Raw genomic sequence first — 19,710 nt, forward strand, 5'->3', positions numbered from 1 at the left:
GTTTGGTTCGAGCTCAAAATGTCTCAAGCTGAAAAACTGAAGGTAAGGAAATGAGAGCTGACGGGTGGATGTTGCACAGGGTTTGGGTTTTATGCGGAGTTGATGTGCAAAGAAGTGGTTTTGAGAGAATCGAATATTTTAGAGAGCCGTGTAGTAAGACTTTTTAAATGAGCGTCTTCATCGATTGTTCTGTTCTCTTGTGATCAGCAGGGACAGTTTACAAACCCAGAGACTCCTGGGTATGTGGGGTTCGCGAATTTGCCAAACCAGGTACACCGGAAATCAGTGAAAAAGGGCTTTGAGTTCACTCTCATGGTGGTGGGTAAGTAGCATCGATGTGATGTTTTGAATTTGTCTGATAAACTTGGAAATATTTCCAATATACATCAATGAAACTTTTGAACAACTTTTTGTTTCATAAAATTAAAATACAAATTTAATTATATGGAAAGCCATCTACATCATTTCTCTAGGCTAAATATTACGAATGAATTGTTGTGAATTAAGTAGATTTTTTCCCCTGATCTTCTACTGTGTAAAAAATATGAATCTCTCTAAACTAATTAGTATATACCTTTTGCTCATACTATTTGTATTTTGAAGACATTTTTATCTTCATGTGATTTATATCCTAACCATGAGAAACTAAGCTTTTTTTTTCTTTTTCTTTTCTTGGCAATAATAATGTAAAACCTACAGCTTATGCTGCTTTCACATGCTATCAGAATTATCGTAAATATGAGATTCCTATTCGGAAATTGCACATGAACACCCTCTCAACTCGTATTTAATACTGGGAAATTCTGAGATAATTTTGATACCCGGATTTCTGAGTTGGGCAGGCCATAAACTTTAAACATGGCAGGGGGAGAACGATCGCTGCTGTGACTGGTATGCTTTATTCGTTTTTTCCACAACAGCTACAGCGGCTTTTCTTTTTATTTGAGTAGTGTTAGTTGTGACCGAAGTTCAAGAATCGGGAGCAAGCTGACTATCTAAATAGTGTGGTAAATGTTAATATGGTTGTCAACAAACGAGGGTGCTAAATATCAGTTTGGCTTTAATAAGATTTCCCCAATAAATAGGCAACAATAAACCTGGTGACCTCCATGATTCCTGTTCTATCTGACAACAAAGCACTTGAACGTCAATAGCTCATAATCACTTCAGAAGTGGGAAGAATTTCCGATAGCACGTGAAGGCAGCATTAATACAACTCTGTATGTGAACATATGGGGAAACGTCTCATTCTAGAAACATCAGTGAGAGCAGCTTCCATGTTTGGAAGGAAAACGTTATATTTTAGTGTATTTCATGATTTAATTGTTATTGTGAAGTGAAAGGGACTGTGGGAACAAAACTCTTTGGCAGCAGCACAGCACTGATGAATCGTAGTTTTTTTTTAAGGCAATCAGACTCTCCCATCAGCTCTATGAGTGTGTATGTGTACAGATGTTGACACACACGAGATCTGCTGTGGGGGGAGGGTGGCCGGGAGCCCGCTCAGCAGAGCTTATTGTACAGTCATCCCATCGTCTTAAAATAAATCACAGAGGAATGCAGAACCTCAGCCGCGAGCCCTTTCACTGCTGCACAGCTTCAGCAAATGATGGAAGACAGCTTGACTGAGACGTAGAGAACAAAAACACTTACTAGAGGATCTGGGGTCTTATTTATAAAACTGTGCGTAGAATCCTTACTAAAAGTGTACGTGCGCCCGAAGGCCAAAAATGCCGTACGCCCAAAAATATTCAGACTTATTAAACCGTGCGTACGCTAGAACCTGGGCAAAATTCCCTTTATAAATCCCAGTCAGCGGAAGATTGTGCGCACGTGTCTCCACCCCGAAATAACCATAGCAATCCTCTTTGTAGTTAAAACATTAAAAAAACAGCCTGCCACAGGAAAAGTGTTCAAAACCATTGCATCCACTACAAATATTTATATTTATTAGAAAACAAAAAATGTTGTAACTTCTCTGTAATGATTTCATGTAATTTAAGAGCTTAACTCCATTAATGAGAATGGCATATTTAATGTAAATGAGTATATCAGAGGTAAAACATAGTTAAAATCGTTCTTTTATTTTTTTAAACTGTTATTGTGAACATGCACTGTATTTATGATAAGGACTCATAGGCCCCGTTCACACTGCAGGCAAAAGTGGCCCAAATCTGATTTTTTTGGGGTCAAGTGACCAGGTCAGATTTCATCAGTGGTAATGTGAACACTCAGATCTAGCCCAGATCTGATTTTTTCAAATCAGATTTAGACCACTATGGCCCCGTTCACACTGCAGGCAAAAGTGGCCCAAATCTGATTTTTTGGGGTCAAGTGACCAGGTCAGACTTCTTCAGAGGTAGTGTGAACACTCAAATCTAGCCCAGATCTGATTTTTTCAAATCAGATTTAGACCACATATGGCGCTTTTCCACTGCTGGTACGGCTCGGCTCGGTACGGTTCGACTCGGCGCGGAACGGTTCGGCTCGCTTCGCTTTTCCACTGCGTGGTACGACTCGACTCGGTACGGCACGGTTCGGTTCGCTTTAGCTCGGTTGCTTTTCCACCGCAGTTAGTACCTCTTCAAAGTGGGTGGGACTGATCGTTATTTTGTCCCTACACTTGTAGGTCCGGTGATAGCCGTGTGCGGCTAAGAGCTGAGCTACTTCTTGGAACACTTTTTCATTCCGTTTTGCCCCATCCAGCTCTCGCTGGATCCGCTCCTCGGCAACCAACGAGAGGAACGTCTGCACCTCGTCCACTGACCACGATTCAGCCATTTGTTTTTAAAGTTAAAAAAACAGATGCTACCGCGTTGGCTGTTGTCTACTGGTTATTTAAATCTAGCGGGTTTAGTGTCCAATGACGCTGGTAGTGACGATTCTGTCTGACCAATCAGTGATCTGCAGTGTTTTTACGTCACATTTTAGTACCGGTACGGTACGCTTGGAACCTCAACAGACCAGGTACCATTTAAAGCGAGCCGAAGCGAGCCGTACCGTACCGGACCATGCAGTGGAAAAGCACCACAAGTGAGCCGTACCGAACCGAACCGTACCGTACTATGCAGTGGAAAAGCGCCAAAGCGTGCCGCACCGAACCGAACCGTACCGTACTATGCAGTGGAAAAGCGCCAATACATATGTGGTCCTGAATCAGACCCAGATCTGATTTTTTTCAATGCGGCCGCAGTGTGAACAATCAAGGCGGATTTAATGCGACTTTTACGTCAATCTACGTCGACATTTGTCACAATTATGCGCCGGCGAAGCCCTAGACACAACAGACACAGACAGTAGCCTAACATTAAAAACTTGACTAGATATGGAGAACAGCGATGAAGCGAGTCAATGAGAGTGAGGTGTAAGATCTAAGTATATGGGGAGATACTTCAATTCAAGCTAGAAGGACCTACCGTAACCGCTCCGTTTTTGAAAAAAATTGCACACGAAATGGAAGAACGGGGACACAGGAGAACAGCGTCTCAGTGAAACTATTCACGTCATATTCCCACCACTCCTGGCTTCGTCTACGCATCCACACAGATCTCTGTAGTGAATTTGCAACCATAAACCCGCAAAAGTTTCCATTACACAAACATTATGAAATAAATGTGAATATGCTTACTTCCGACCTCCATAACCTCCCGAACTTTAGTGCAACCGCGTGCTGCGTCTGATGTCATTGTTATTGTTCTTTTGCGCATGCCGGTTAGTTTGAAACCTCAAACAGTTCACACTGCAATCAGATATAGGTCACATTTTAAAAGGTAATGTGAACAGCCAATCAAAAAATCAGATCTGAGCAAAAAATCAGAATTGAGCATTAGGACTTGCGGTGTGAACGGGGCCATAATGAAAATTTGAAGTGTTTTTTCTTCATCTGCCGTCAGTCCATCAGCTCACCATCTGTGTCGCCAAACTGCTCCGTCTCCAAAATGTTCGTAAGCATGGGTCAGAGTTTGCGTGCAGGTGCGCAAATTTTCCCATCAAGTTTGTTTTTATAAATCACAATTTATGCATCGGAAGTTCAGGGCCTCTTTCAGGGCCTGTTTTGTGCGTATGCAACGGTTATAAATAAGGCCCCTGATGATTGCTTATAACACTTATGCTGTTTGTTAGTTGCGTAGGGAAACACAATCTGCCTGTCAAAGTGTTTTTTTGTAGTTGATATGATGATTTAATGTTTCTTCATTAATACTTCTGCTGTTTTCAGGTGAGTCGGGTTTGGGGAAGTCCACGCTTATCAACAGCTTGTTCCTCACTGATCTCTACCCAGAGAGGGTCATTCCTGGTGCTGCAGGTGAGAGCTTCAACACTGATGAAATTACATCAGATGTTATAGAATATTGTTCAGGTTTTTAAACATTATAATGGGGAAGGGTAAAAATAGTGGCCTGATATTTATGAGGCAGTTTTGCACAGAAGGTTGGACCTCAGCCTTGTTTTTTTTTTTTTTTTTAGCCTTTTCTGATGTATCTTTTACATGTGCTCTTGTTGTACAGAGAAAATTGAGCGCACTGTGCAGATCGAGGCCTCAACGGTGGAGATCGAGGAGCGCGGAGTGAAGCTGCGTCTCACTGTGGTCGACACGCCTGGATACGGTGACGCCATCAACAGCCAGGACTGGTGAGAATTGCTTTGTTGGTCATTAAAAATACGCTCAGCTCAAATACAGTCATCATACATATTGTGTATGTTGTGTGGTTTTGGCTTGATTTCCCATTTAATGCTCTTTTTTTTTTAAAGTGACAATTCACCCAAAAATGAAAAAGTCCATGTAATGCAAGAGAATGGTTGATGTTTTTCTTCAGAAGACAGTGATAAATCACTGAGCTCATAATGATTAGTCACGATGGCTATATGTGCTTTTTGGACCTTTGGTGTCCATTCACTCGCATTTATATGTAAGCTAACATTCAAAAGTTTGGGGTCGGTAAGATTTGTTTTGTTTTTTAATGAAGTCTCTGATGCTCACCAAGGATGCATTTATTTGATTAAAATACAGTAAAACAGTAATATTGCAAAATATTATTACAACATAAAAATATTCCTGTGATGTTAAAGCTGAATTTCCATCATCATTACTCCAGTCTTCAGTCACATGATCATTCAGAAATCATTCTAATATGCTGATTTGGTGCTCAAGAAACATTTATTATTATTATCAATGTTGAAAATGGTTGTGCTCCTTAATATTTTTGTGTAAACTTGATGCTTTTTTCTGGAAAATAAAATAAAAGAACAGCATTTATTTTGAAATGGACATCTTTTGTAACATTATAATTGTCTTACTGTCACTTTTAATTAATGCATCCTTGCTGAATAAAATTATAAATAACTTTAAATATAAATCTTACTGAAACAAATAGTAGTGAACTGGCAAAAAGAAGGAATCGCTGGTGCAGCACAGATGTCTTCTAGTTAATACATTTATTTAAGGTGCATAACAATGACTCTGATGAAGATGTAACTTTACATCGAAACGTTAGTCATTGTTATGCACCTTAAATAAATTTATTAAATAGTAGTGTATTCACAGAGATGGATTTTTGGATTGTTTTAAATTCTCTTTTGTGTTTTAAACGTCTGGAATGGTGTGAGGTTGAATAGATTAGAGATTTATTTTGGGTGAACTTTCTCTTTGAGAGAACTTTGGTTGACAAGAGACACTTGATAGTGTAATGGAGACAGTCTTTGGTAGGAGACACGAAGACTAGAGAGAGGAATGGAGGAAGAGGCGTTTTTTTTTTTTTGAGCTCTGGGAATGCTGTTCTGCTAGTGTGGAAGTGGTGAGACAGGAAACATGTGTGACCTCTTCCTGACTGCTCCCTGACCCACTTGAGCGCAAAAACAGCAAAGAGCAGATATTCAAGTGCTCATGTCTGAAAAAGGAAATGTATGCCCTCACATAACCATTATACAAGTGAAAATTGACATTTTAATGCCCTGGCTTTGTACCAGACCAGATATTCATAGAATATATCTCTACAATGCATGTTAAAATCGCTTTAGCCTTTTTTCTTGAAGGCCTGGTGCATTTGTCATGTCTCGTTGTTTTTACATAGATGTTATAGAGTGCAACAGTGCCCAAAACATGTAACATGCAAAGCAGCACTTTTTCAGAGGCCTTGGTTCCGGAAGTATTTTTCCCATAGGGATTTTAAAAAAAGTCTTTATACACACTTGTAAAGCTTTTATTTGAACTGTTGTTTAAATCATAGTTATGTTAATTTTACTGTTTATATAGTTAGCAAGTCCATTCTTTGTTTTTTTTAGAATTGATAAAAACAGCATTGGGAAAGAACTACAATCTCTTGAAGCAGTGCAATGACATAATCAAATTAATTACTATGGATACATTTAAAAAAATATATAAAACTATTTATTTATTGTTGATTGTTCATAGAACAATGGGGATTTTGAATAGGATGGTTTACTTTCGGATCCTGACTGTTGCACTCTTATACTTTTCAGTTTGAGACTCTTTTAAGATCTTTTAAGGGGTTATATCATTAGGAATCAAATTTGCCTTGAACTTTTGAGATGAGCGATGAAAACAATGTCAAATTCAGACCTCAAAACCTCCCCCCCGGTAAAGGGCATTTATGTACAACAAGCTGCAAAAATGATTTAGAATGAAATTTACTGATACTTATTGGGTGATGAGAATAGATAGCAGGATAGATGCTATCATTTCTAAACAAGAGAAAAATAATGATAAGAGTAAAATGCAGGAAAAATGGTCAAACCATGTGCTGTTTCTGGCTGCATGTGGCCCTCCTTCAGATCCCAACATTAAAAACAAGTGGTTCAAGTTGAAGATCCCTGATCATTCATACAGTTTGTTCTGCACATTTTTTTTTTTTGGATGGAGCTTTATTATTCTATATTTGACAAACTCCTTAAATGTTTCTGTTGCTTATAAATCACTGTCTCTGTAAGTGTTTAAAGAGATGCTCTGTCTTTTCCTGGGAAGTTTTAACACCATTATCGCATACATCGATGACCAGTTTGAACGCTACCTACATGACGAGAGCGGACTCAACCGAAGGCACATTGTGGACAACCGTGTGCACTGCTGCTTTTACTTCATTTCCCCTCTGGGTCACGGGTGAGATCTTATATGACACCTTCCACTGTCGTAGGTTTAAGCGTTCGCATAGTTCTTGTCTGGATTTAAATGGCTGATTTCCTTGTCTCATATTCCAATTTTGTAGACTGAAGCCTCTAGATGTCCAATTCATGAAGGCCATTCACAACAAAGTGAATGTTGTTCCTGTTATTGCTAAAGCAGATACACTGACGCTGAGGGAGAGAGAGAGACTCAAGCGCAGAGTAAGCATTCAGATTTCTTTTTCAAACATGGATTGATCACAAGTTTGGCTTGTTGGCTATATGGATCTCTTTACGTGCTCTAGATTCTGGATGAAATTGATGAGCACGGCATTAAGATCTATCACCTCCCTGATGCCGAGTCCGATGAGGATGAAGATTTCAAAGAGCAGACCAGGATTCTCAAGGTATGTGGTCTTATTTTTCTCATTTAATTTAAAGAGACCCAAACTTTAAAATTGGAACAAAATGAGGGTGAGAATATGACAAACTTGAGTATTTCTCATATGGAACACAAAAGCATAAATGTAGTTTTTTTTGTTTTGTTTTTTTAATGGATTGAAACTTAAAAAAACACACAAAAGCACCATGAATATACACTACCATTCAAAAGTTTGGGGTCAAGATTTTTTTAAAAGAAATTAATACTTATTTTTCAACAAATACACATTAAATCAATCAAAAGTGACTGTAAAGACAACAGTGTTACAAAAGATTTCTATAACAAAAAAAATGCGGTTCTTCTGATCTTTCTGTTCATCAAAGTATAAAAAAAAATGTATAACAGATTTCACAAAAATATTATGCAGCACAACTGTTTCAATAAATTTTGCTTGAGCAGCAAATCAGCATATTATAATGATTTCTGAAGGATCACGTGACGTGACACTGAAGACTCAAGACAATGATGCTGAAAATTCAGCTTTACCATCACAGGAATAATAATTGTTTTAATATATGTTAAAATAGAAAAGTTATTTTAAATTGTAATACTATTTCACAATATTACTTAGTGTATTATTGTAATAAATGCAGCCTTGGTGAGCATAAGACTTTTAAATAAATAAATAACTTGCTGCCCCAAAACAATGAATGATTGCATATCATAAAAGTGGTCCATATGTTTTGTTTACTATATTCCAAGTCTTATTGTAGATGTGAGGAACAGACTAAATGTTGAAAGAGAATCACTAGAGAAGTCAAGCTAATTTAGCCCAACATGAGGGTGAGAAAATGATTTTTTTTTATCATATCTTCTCCTGAAGAGTAGGAAACCGAACTAAGCATCCAAGCGAGGCCGCATTCTGTCATAAGTTTCCTTTGGTCTTTCTGTTGTAGGCCAGTATACCGTTTGCCGTGGTGGGATCCAACCAGCAGATTGAGGCTAAAGGGAAGAAAGTGAGAGGGCGTTTGTATCCATGGGGCGTGGTGGAGGTGGAAAACCCAGAACACAACGACTTCCTTAAACTTCGCACCATGCTAATGTGAATAACTTTAAGTTATCTTCTGTTTAATGTTCTAAAATTCTTGATTTTACACAAATGAAAATGAGGTTGTGAGGAAGCTTGGAGTCAATCACTCAGTCGACAAAACTTAATGCTAAAGAAAAAAAATGTTGTACTGTACCTTTAAACAGTTAAAACATTAAATGGACTGTACTTCTGTCCCTCTCAGCCTCATATTCATTCTACGATCATGTACTTTATCTCAGTCTCTGTCATTATTGTCTAATGATGGTTATTGCCATCTGTGCAGCACCCACATGCAGGACCTGCAGGAAGTCACTCAGGACCTTCACTATGAGAACTTCCGCTCGGAGCGCCTCAAACGAGGCGGCAGGTTGTCCTCCCATGGTTACATTCTGCCTCTGTCGCCTGCGTACGTACTGCTCTGCCTGTCTTTCCCCACCTCCTCCCTCAACCTCAATAAAAGTGTAGTCAGATTATTTGAATATCACAACACTGGTAGGACTAAGCAGGTGTATTGAAATAGCACAACTTTACATAGTCACTTCTCATTTTTGCTAAAGACACACATAAGCAGTCATTTGATGGCAAAAAATAAAAGGAGAAGAGCAGCTTTGGTTTAAGCTGAATAAGCTGTCTTCCATGGACTATAGAGAGATGCAAGCTTGAGTTTTAATGTGTGCTGTGTTGACTTAGTGTCATGGATCTGCAGCAAGCTGTGGGATCTGTGTTCATCAGAGGATAGGAGGGGGAGGTACTGCTGGGAGCTCAGTCACAGCTCCACCTGTCCTTCAGCCTGACGCTAGCACTGCTAAAACACACTCTCGCTCACACAAATACTCACAAAGTAACTTTCTGCTCAGCTTGTTACACGCTTGCACTACTAACTTGGGTTTGTCTTTTCCTTCTTACCTAAACTCTGCATCGCAAAACACTGCCGGTGGTTTACTAATTCACAGTTTTTGTTCAATCACAATGTAAATCTGGTGTGTAATTTCAATGCCTGTCAATAAAAAAATAAAAAATAAAAAAATATATATATATTTTTTTTATATACAAAATTAGCAAAAATAAACAATTACTGCCCCTTATTTTCCTATCATCAGAGCACTTTAATTTTAAATGCCAGACTTTTTTGTAAGATAAGAGATTAGATTTTTGTCAGGCATTTAAAATGTTTTTTTTTTTTATCACTATAAGATTATATATAATTTAATTTTTACTTGAATATATATATATATATATATGTGTATGTATAATCACACGATTAATTGGTTCTCACCTGAAAGTTTGTTTATATAACATATGTATATTATTATATTTATATATATTGTGTATGTGTGCACACAAACATTATGTATGTGTGTGTGTATATATATATACCGTTCAAAAGTTTGGGGTCGGTACGATTTTAAATACTTTTAAAAGAATTCTCTTCTGCTAACCATGGCTGTGCTTATTTGATTAAAAATACAACAAAAATCAGTTATAGTATTAAATATTATTCCAGTGTAAATCAGCTGTTTTCTGTGTGAATATATAGTAACGTGTAATTTATTCCTGTGATCAAAGCTGAATTTTCAGTAGGGATGCACGATATAGGATTTTGGCCGATATTCGATATGCCGATATTTTCAAACTAATTTTGCCCGATACCGATACCGATATATTTGTATTTTTTTTAAGTGCAAAAAAAGCTTATTAAAGCTTCTATTAATGTTCTCAGTCAAGAGCAGTGAGTGATTTCCTCTGTTTTGTTGTTTTATTAACATTAACGGGATAGTTCTCCCAAAAATTTAAATTGTCATCATTTACTCTCTCAAGTTTCTTTCTTCTGTTGAAATTATAAAAGTTATTTGGAAGAATGTGGCTAACCAAACAGTTGCTGTACTCCAGTGACTTCCATAGTATATTTAAGCACAAGAAAGAAATGAATCCAGGTTTGAAACAACATTAGATAGACAGAATTTTTATTTCTGGGTGCAGTATCTCTTTAAAGACAAGCGGCAGAATATTATTACTGTCTCTTTAAGAACTGCACGCGAGTAACGCGACGCATCTAATATACACGCATTTGACAAGCAGATTTTCTCTGTTTGCTTTCACTTTAGACATAACCAACTTTGTTTATGTAAACCTTGTGTGTATTTGACAGTATCAGCGCAATAAGACTCGAAAGATTAGTCCAGTATGCAGGCGCTGTGACAGGCTTTAGTTCCTGTGAGCGTCGCGTGTACGCGCTCAGAAAAGCGGATGTTAGAACAGCGCATCAGCACGTGAATGACATGTTTACCTAGCAAGACTTTGACGCACATGCAAACAATGAACTTTTGTGAATTGCGGTGTCCCGTGAGTGTAACTCTACCTCTGCGTTTACATGTGATGTGATGTGATGTGAATGTACGTCGCGTTGTACAGTATGTTGAGATGAAGGCGCCAGAATTGAACTGATAGAATGCACGATACTATGATTTTTCTTCAAAAGCAGATAGTGGAGACATTTTAATCGCCCACGATCAAAAACCGTGAGACGCACGGCACACCCCTAGTTGGAAGTTTAAGTTGCTGGCGCTCATGCTTCGTTCACGGTCGTCACGTGCGCATAGGAAACACGCCACCCTATCGGCAAGACTCATCGGCAGAAATATTCATATCGGCCGATGCCGATGATGGTCATTTTAAGCTTTTATCGGCCGATACCGATGTTGTCCCGATATCATCGTGCATCCCTAATTTTCAGCATCACCAGTGTCAGTGTCTTCAGTGTCAAATGATCCTTCACAAATCAGTATAATATGAGGATTTGATGCTCAAGAAACATTTATTATTATTATCAATGTTGAAACAGATGTTGGTCTGTCAGTTGTACAGTTTTTTTTTATTTTTTTTTAGGATTCTTTGAATAGGAAGTTCAAAAGACTTTTGTAACATTATAAATGTCTTTACTGTCACTTTCGATCAAATTAATTATTCCTTGATAAATAAAAGTATTGATTTCTTTCCTCCAAAAAATAAAAATAAAATTCTCACTGACCCCAAACTTTTGAACGGTAGTGTATATATATATATATATATATATAAATGATATGCCTGCTACAATAATTTAATATCTTTAGTTAAAGTATAAATATCTAAATTTATTTTACATTTAACGATATTCTGAATAATTTATTTAAGCTACATGGCATTTATTTCAAATTTAATTTTTCAACATTTGACAGCCCTAGTAATTTTGTTTTGCCAACAGAATAAAGTATTTGTGAGATGTGTCATAAATGATAATTTATCAAACTTCACTGCTCAGTACAGCTGTGTGTGTGTGTCTCTTTACACCTGCTTTGTGTTTAGCAGGAAGGGTCCGGAGCCAGAGGAAAATGACAAGGATATAATCTTGCAGGAGAAGGAGGCTGAGGTACAGTCTCTCAAACCAAACACAAGCTGAACGCTAATAAACAACTGCTTGAGTGTGAAGGTCAGTGTGTGATTGTGTTTGTGTGTCTCTCTCAGCTGAGGCGGATGCAGGAGATGATCGCTAAGATGCAGGCGCAGATGCAGAAGCAGGGAGACGAATGAGACGGCCCACACCTGTGAGAAACACGGTAAGAGCACATTACAAACACAGACATTAAAGCAAGCAAGTAAGCCATGCCAACAACAACCAAACAAACAGATCAACATAACCAAATCTGTGGTCACAGGACTGACACATTATGTATAAGCAGTTCTGCAATCTGAGCTGCTATTCAACATATATGTTATATTTGATATTATTGCCTTTTAGACTCTTTTACTTTGTAAAAATGTAATATTTTGTAAATGTATTTTTATGCAAATCTCTGCATGTTGCATAACTTGAAATATAATTTAATATTGAGTCACTTATGTTTTAGAGAAAATTGGCAATTTATTTTTGGTATTAAATATGCAATTAGGGAGATTGTTTTTGTTTGTATTTCTTATAGATGCCGACTTGTGATTCAAACTTGACACAGAACGAGAAGAGGAAGTGATGCTAAATGTGGAGAAAGAGGAGAGACTGATCCTTGCTTGCCATTTTCTTAGTTTCTTTCAATCTTGTATGAGGGTTTTCCCCCAAATTTTTTAAGCAGTGTTAACGTTTTTTTTTTTTATACTGTTGCTAATATTCATTCTTTTTTTTCCCTGTTCCAGTAACCAAAAATGAAGAACAACCATCAGTAATTAAGAAAAAAATGTATGTTTTTCTTCTGTTACAAGAGCCAAATTCTACTATAGTGCAGCTTTAGTAGTAGTGTAGCTCCAGAACACTTTATCCTGTCTAACTAAACAACACTGTGAAAATACAAGCAGCTGTTGAATTTGAGTGTCACAGTGGCATTTGTTGCACCATGTTTTCGGAGAAATCATTTTATACTGTTTGTAAGTATTGCCAGAGAGATTGCTGTTCCTATTCAGGAGGTTTTTTTCTCTCTTCCCTGCATGAAGTCTTGAAATATATTTGCTGTTCAGTTGAATGGTCCCCTAACGGATGCAAAACATTATACTGTGACCCATGATTCATTCCCTATGCCGTCTAATGAAGGAGAATACGTTTTTCTCTGATGTTAATGCTCATTTTGCTTATTTCTATTTGTACCTGAGTGAATACTGTCATGTATTTACTGTCAGACATTGTTCTGGTATGAGTGCAATGTAAAGTTTCCTTGGTGGAGTGACATTTGGATGCATTGAACTATGCTGTTGTGCTCTTTGACATCGATGTATGCCATGTTTTTACCTTCTTTTGGGATCGATGGCTAAATCTTTTATCTTATTCCTGTGGTTATAGCAAATTTCTATATCATAAATAAACAATTTCTTATTCAAATGTTACAATATAAATATCTGAAATGTGGGTTTATATCTGTTACACAAAAGCAAACATAAACAGTTGAGCTTTACTTTCCATATTTGGCCATGAAAATGGGAGTTGCCCACAATCCAGTTTTAATGTTTCACTTGAAAACTTTCTATTAAACCATTATCGTCTATCATCTTGTAATAAAATTTTGTATTAAACAGTTTTTGGGGTTTGCCTTTTTTTTTTTTTTTTTTGATATCAATTTGCTGGTGATTATAGCAGGAAGGTCATAAAGGACTTGTCAAAATGGTGGGCTAATCATAAAACACTAACTCTCCATGGCCACTAGAGGTCGTGAAACAGGAATCATTGTACCAATGAAGTAGTATCGTTCTTTCCGCATCAAATTAGGTTATGTAATATTGAAAGTGTGTAAATGTGAGAGGCCTGACCTATTGACAGTACATGGATTAATGGGCTCGAGCTCAGATGAGGACAGCATTGTGTTTCAGATTGAGAAACAGAACACCGATGCTACAAGCTCCAGAACTATTGGAATATAATTTGAGTATATAAAAACAAAGGACATTTGAGCATTTCTTAAAAATAAAGGATATCTGAGCATAATTAAAGTAAAATCTTTGAGCATTTTCATGCTCAACAGTCTGATAACAGGAACTATTTAATAGTAATGTTATTGTGTTATGCATGCTTTTTGCACAATTGTAACATTAATATACCAGTTTTGATTTTAGATAAATACATTATAAGAACATAGACTCCCCTACATGTATTTATAAATATAACTGTATATGCCCCATGTCACCTGAGAACTTTACTTTATGATGCGCATTGTACCATTTTCTTCATTTTAACTTCATTAAATATTTGAAGAGGGCTTGACAAATGTGTAATTACCACAATTCACACCAATTACCACACAAACACAATGTTTCCATAAACACTTTATAATAGGATTTTGATCTAACAGGTAAACACAGTTCGCTCCATGACATGGCTTTTTCTCTTAAATACTTTCCATTCTATAAAGAAAACTGTAAAAAATATTTAGTCATAACTAATTAAAAGTTCTCTGGGAGTAAGAGAGGGTGGAGGATGGGCAGTTGTATTGTGGTCCTGATGGGGCTCTGATGATTTTGGGCGGAAGGAGGGAGGAGCAGCAGCAGCAGGGGCGGGGCTTCACCGTGATGATGGTTTAGTGTTGCCATTCAGAGCAAACCTGATACAAAAGAAGAGGTTTTTTTTACAGCAGAATATGACATTTACACTCATAAGAGCTTTTAATTAATCCTGGGTAAAAGGAATCCTGGTTATCTTGCTTCATGTTTCACATTGCTTCTAATTTACCCGGGGTTAACAATTAATCCCGGGTATTCATGGACTTTTCAGACTAGAATGTAATAATGAAACGGTCTCTTCTTTACTCCAATTATCACTTTCAGTCATTATTTGACATTTCCCCCTCAAACACTGAGACAGTTTCTGTGACCGTCCAAAGCATGTGAATATGAAGCACGTGATTGGTTGTTGGTTGCTAAGCATCTAGTCATAACCAGACATGTTCACAAGTCCCTCTTGAGTCCAATTCAAGTCTCAAGTCTTTAAATCCAAGTCAAGTCTCTAGTCTCTGTCCTATTTTTAGAAATAGTTTTCCTAGTTTTTGTTAGTGATGGCTGATGGGACGGATGATACCGGAGCTCCGACGCAGTTTTCAAAGCACTATTGTATCACACACTCTACCGATGATTGTATCGAAATGACAATACCACGTGATTGATGGCGTTTTGAAGCTTTGAATGTAGTATCATGTCAAGTAGTATCAGAAAGTCGGGAGAGGTGGTTTGAAAAAAATTGCTGTAGGCCTATCGTGACCCCACTTGATGCATAAAAGGGAAATGATTAGCTGTCAGACACACAAATGGCTGTGTGAGTGTACACTTATTTGGGATCCAGTAGAATAGTTTTGAGTCAAATGTAACCTCAACACCAGACAGAATCTGAATGCACGTCACACCTCTATTCCATTTAATCGTGTTTTATAGCTGGGGTCTACATAAGGGTTAAACAGCTCACTCTAAATATTTTTTCAACTACTCATGTCAAATATGAATTATACTTGTATATTTTATATTATTGATTAATATGTAAATCCGTTGACCAGGCTACACATGACATGAGTTGTGGTCTCATTGGCACAACTTCATTTAGATCAGATTAGCACTGTATTGATCCCAGATTGATTACACTCTTGTATGTCACGGACTTCCGAAGCTTTGGTCACGTGGTTTTTCAAACTGTATATCCTCTGCTCCGCAATGGTTTGTTAGATATGGCGGCGAAAACAAGTCCGACCACCAGATGTCGCTAATGCGCACTGTGTTGAAGCCTCAAACGCTTCAGAAAGCCTCGGTTTCCCATCACTTGTTTTTGTAAGTAACAGTGTTTTGAACTATCGAAACTGATTTCTACTTCAAAAATGTCTAATAAACCACACAAAGTATCATTTATTTAATTTTTATTCACAATCAAAAACTATTACTTTCAAACCATATAACTTTTTACCATTTGGAAAGCAGGGCCAGTCACCTAGAGAGAAAAAAAGTGCTCTGTATTTTGAGGTGTTTGAGTTGCCGTAGTTTGGTGTAGTTCTCAAGCAGTGATGGGTAATGTAGTCTTCCAGTGTGCACCGGCAGTAACAAAACCCATTTATAAACAAGTGTTACAAAGAACAACATTCCTGTCTGTGTGTTGTTTGTGATAATGCGATATAATAACGCACCCAGACTCAACAAACTGATTTGTGGAAATGAGTTGGACAGGGTCATAAAATGCGAATGAAAGTGTCTGTCCAGTCCATATGAAAGTTAACTTGGTAAATTTGGATATTATATGCATATGGTAGCAAATAATTGGGAAAAAAACATGAAAAGGGCATGTACTTGTACATGTCTGTACTTGAAAATGGACAGCAAGCAAACCCCTTGACTGATATGCAACACCACAGCTCCCCTTTGGATTAATTGCTTTTCAAATTAAGTTAAGACTTGGAAATATTGTTACTGTTTGTTGTTCATTTTATATAACAGCCCTTTTCCAATAGGTGATGAATGGGTGCCTTCAGATGCGTCACACGCGTATATAATAACGCTGGCTTGGTGTGTTTGCTGCAGCACATATTGATAGGAAATGAATGAATTAAGAATAAATATTAAAATGTTGTTTCATGCTGTAATATGGGTTAGTAAAGAGAGAACGTAATCGGGAATTCTGTACCAAAATGACAAGTTTTTCACGAGTCTCTGTCTTCATCTCCAAGTCAAGTCTCGAGTCACTTTCACGATTCCAAGTCAAGTCAACTTAAATGAAAGTTCTGTCATTAAATACTCACCCTCATGTCGTTCCAAACCCATAAGACCTTTGTTCATTTTCAGAACACAAATTAAGATTTTTTTGATGAAATCGAAGAGCTAGTAAAGACATTGTTAAAATAGTCCATGTGACTACAGTGGTTCAACCTTGATGTTATGAAGTGACAAGAATACTTTTTGTGTGCAAAAAAAAAAAAAACGACGTTTCTGCCCGTAACATGCCTCTCTGGAACAATGTCACACTAGTCTCAGCCTCAGACGTCACGCCCACGGAACGTTGGCTAAACGTCTGATGCATATGGTACACTTAACTGGAAACACTTCAGGAATGTCGAAGTCGTCATCTGATTGGTTGAATTTGATCGGATTTCCGGGGGGTGCGAGTGTCGCGTTTATTTTCGGTCTGCCGGGAAACAAAGCGCAGACGTGTGATTGCGGAAGAAAAACTGTTGTGTTTACATGAGTGACAATGAGCATTTATCAAGATCAGCTAAACGTAGGATTCTCAAAAGTATGCGAGGTTCACGGCGTAGACTCTTTAAGAGATGTCCAGGAGTTTTGTTTGAGGCACTTAGTGGAGACAAAAAGAAATATTTTAGCCTGTTTGCCGACGGGATTTGGGAAGAGTATTATTTTCCAAGCCTGGCCGACCCTTTGTCAGCATTTATAAGGATTCCCAGCAGATCCAACTTTACTAGTTGTGTGTCCCCTCCTATCTATTACATAGCTGTCAACCCTCCCGTTTTTCCGGGTTTCTCACGTATTTTAGCTCTTTTCCCGCTGTCTTCCCGTTTTATTATTTTCCCGTAAAATATCCCGTATTTTTACGCTCTGATTGTGTGAGACATGCTCGGGCAGATTCGGCTTGAAGTCGTTCATCCTCGGATGCGGCGCCGCGCGCGCTGTTACAAAAAAAGCTGTGCACACAGCCAAGCGAAATGGGGTCTTGCGCACCCAACGCGTAATCTTTGCCGCGCTCGTGCGGACGCGTCAAGTATAAACAATTATACTCCGTGTCAGCGCGCGCTTTGATCGGTAAAGGAGCACTGACCTCTCCCTAATCATCTCCAGCAGCCCCCGAAGCACCACGTACCGTTTCCCTCGTAAACTGATATTAGTATTTAAACATTCTCTGATAAAAAATGACACACTTTCTCTAATACACACACACACTGTCTCTTTCTCTCTCACTCATTTGTAGTTATAAACTCTTTAGACTTTTAATGATTAGTGCTTTATTTTTAGTTTGTGGTGGGTAAGAAAAATTCCCTTATTTTGGGGATGGATTCCGGGAAATCTCCCTTATATTCAATGTTCAATGTTGACAGCTATGATCTATTATGGAAGATCAAGTGAAATACCTAACTGTGAAGGGGATATCAGCCGCGTTTGCGGGCAAACATGAAACAACAGACGCTGACATCGCAGCTGGCCGATTCATATATATTGAACCGTTCGGTACGCATTACAAACCGAACGATTCGTTGGACCATTTTTCCTGCCGACCAAAATCCGCGCTGGCGCGACCACATCAAATGGCAAACATAATGAAAGCGGAACGAAACTGCTCTACACATCATTTTGTGCTTCACGGACCGTTTATCAGTTTGGACCATCAATGTCAGCGCAGCGCGAGCCGATCTTGATCAGGCGACACTGTTACTACACACCGCTAAGAGATCCAGTAAAGGAAGCATTTGAATTTGCCTCTGAAATAATAACATCGCTGCAAGATCTAGTGATAAGCATTCAAATTTCTCCTTTATTAACGGACCAAACAGCGCTGACGTGGGAACCAGGAGAAACATTGTTCCATGAATGAAATAGTTATAGGTTTTTAAGTCCACAGATCAGCAACATTCACCGTGGATTTACTGTAGTAACACTTAACTTGTAACCATGGAAGTTTGGCAGGAATAGTAAAAATGCTTTCAAGTACGTCACACATCTTTTTCCAGCACTTCAAAACTCAAATATTATCATATTTAAAATGTTATTTTTAATGTGATGACCAAAACATTATTTGTTCATCCTTCAAAGATTACCCCCATTTATAAAACTAAAAGTTTCAAGATGTCTGAAAATTCACACTTATTTAAAAATATTTTTTCTTTTAATAAATAGGAAATTTCTCTGGCATTTCTTTCTTTTTGGTGTATCGAAAACGTATCGAACCGTGACACCACTGTATCGTATCGAACCGAACCGTGAATTTTGTGAACCGTTACACCCCTAGCAGACACCAAGGAAAACTTGAACCTCAAAAACACTGTAGCTGATTCCTGTGGATACTGGACAGCATCATGTCGAGAAGAGGCTGTACAATGTGACGCTAAAGCCAGTTTTTTTTCACTGCCCAAGGACGAGCATGTGAAGAATCAGTGGTTAAAATTAATCTTTACCACAATACCACAGTATAATCCTAAACTTTTGCTGTGTTCCCTTTATTTTACTGACGACTGCTTCTCAAATCCTGGAGTTCAATGCAGGATTCGCACACCACTTGCTCTTGAAAGATGGTGTTCAAAATACTTAGTTTTGAGTTTTATATTGTGTTGGTCTCCTGCTAACTGGTTAACTCACATTATTACGGTCTTACTGAAATACTTATGTTAATCAGTTGTGGGTAGGGTTGGGTACCGAAACTCGGTGCCAATAGGGAACCGGTTCCGACGTAAACGGTAGTAACCAGACCGAATAAGAACGACAATTTCGGTGCCTGATTTCGGTGCCTGACTTAATTAGGCACACACACACAAGCACAGTCTCTCTTCTGTCTTGCATGCGCGCTCTTGCTCGCAAGGTTTGGCTGCATTTCACGTGTAAAATTACGCGTCAGAACGCCCTCTGGGTGTGCCGATAGTCTGAATCCATATAGAATCAAGCCAATTTATTGGCTGATGGCGCAGGCGCCGCCTCG

At 38.1% G+C, this 19,710-nt stretch overlaps 2 protein-coding genes across 3 annotated transcripts in view; one reads left to right on the top strand and one right to left on the bottom strand.

The window, feature by feature from the left end:
• septin2 (septin 2) overlaps positions 1 to 19,710 on the top strand; it is a 24,685-nt gene continuing 4,975 nt past the window's right edge. Inside the window, exons 1-12 of one of the 2 annotated variants that reach the window (XM_056235562.1) lie at positions 1 to 42; positions 208 to 322; positions 4,217 to 4,303; positions 4,506 to 4,629; positions 6,980 to 7,114; positions 7,221 to 7,338; positions 7,422 to 7,523; positions 8,455 to 8,600; positions 8,872 to 8,955; positions 11,934 to 11,994; positions 12,090 to 12,181; positions 12,545 to 13,624. In XM_056235562.1, coding sequence (XP_056091537.1) covers positions 19 to 42; positions 208 to 322; positions 4,217 to 4,303; positions 4,506 to 4,629; positions 6,980 to 7,114; positions 7,221 to 7,338; positions 7,422 to 7,523; positions 8,455 to 8,600; positions 8,872 to 8,955; positions 11,934 to 11,994; positions 12,090 to 12,155 — 1,062 coding nt within the window. In that variant the 5' untranslated portion in view covers positions 1 to 18 and the 3' untranslated portion in view covers positions 12,156 to 12,181; positions 12,545 to 13,624. Of the gene's footprint in view, positions 43 to 207; positions 323 to 4,216; positions 4,304 to 4,505; positions 4,630 to 6,979; positions 7,115 to 7,220; positions 7,339 to 7,421; positions 7,524 to 8,454; positions 8,601 to 8,871; positions 8,956 to 11,933; positions 11,995 to 12,089; positions 12,182 to 12,544; positions 13,625 to 19,710 lie in introns of those variants that run through there. The other variant, XM_056235563.1, reaches the window with a different exon arrangement.
• stk25b (serine/threonine kinase 25b) overlaps positions 14,354 to 19,710 on the bottom strand; it is a 21,854-nt gene continuing 16,497 nt past the window's right edge. Inside the window, exon 11 of the mRNA XM_056235561.1 lies at positions 14,354 to 14,641. Coding sequence (XP_056091536.1) covers positions 14,602 to 14,641 — 40 coding nt within the window. The 3' untranslated portion in view covers positions 14,354 to 14,601. The remainder of the gene's footprint in view (positions 14,642 to 19,710) is intronic.

The sequence above is a fragment of the Rhinichthys klamathensis genome, unplaced genomic scaffold (assembly GCF_029890125.1).
Source record: "Rhinichthys klamathensis goyatoka isolate OS25496 unplaced genomic scaffold, OSU_Roscu_1.1 h1tg000422l_1, whole genome shotgun sequence".
NCBI classification, from domain to species: domain Eukaryota; kingdom Metazoa; phylum Chordata; class Actinopteri; order Cypriniformes; family Leuciscidae; genus Rhinichthys; species Rhinichthys klamathensis.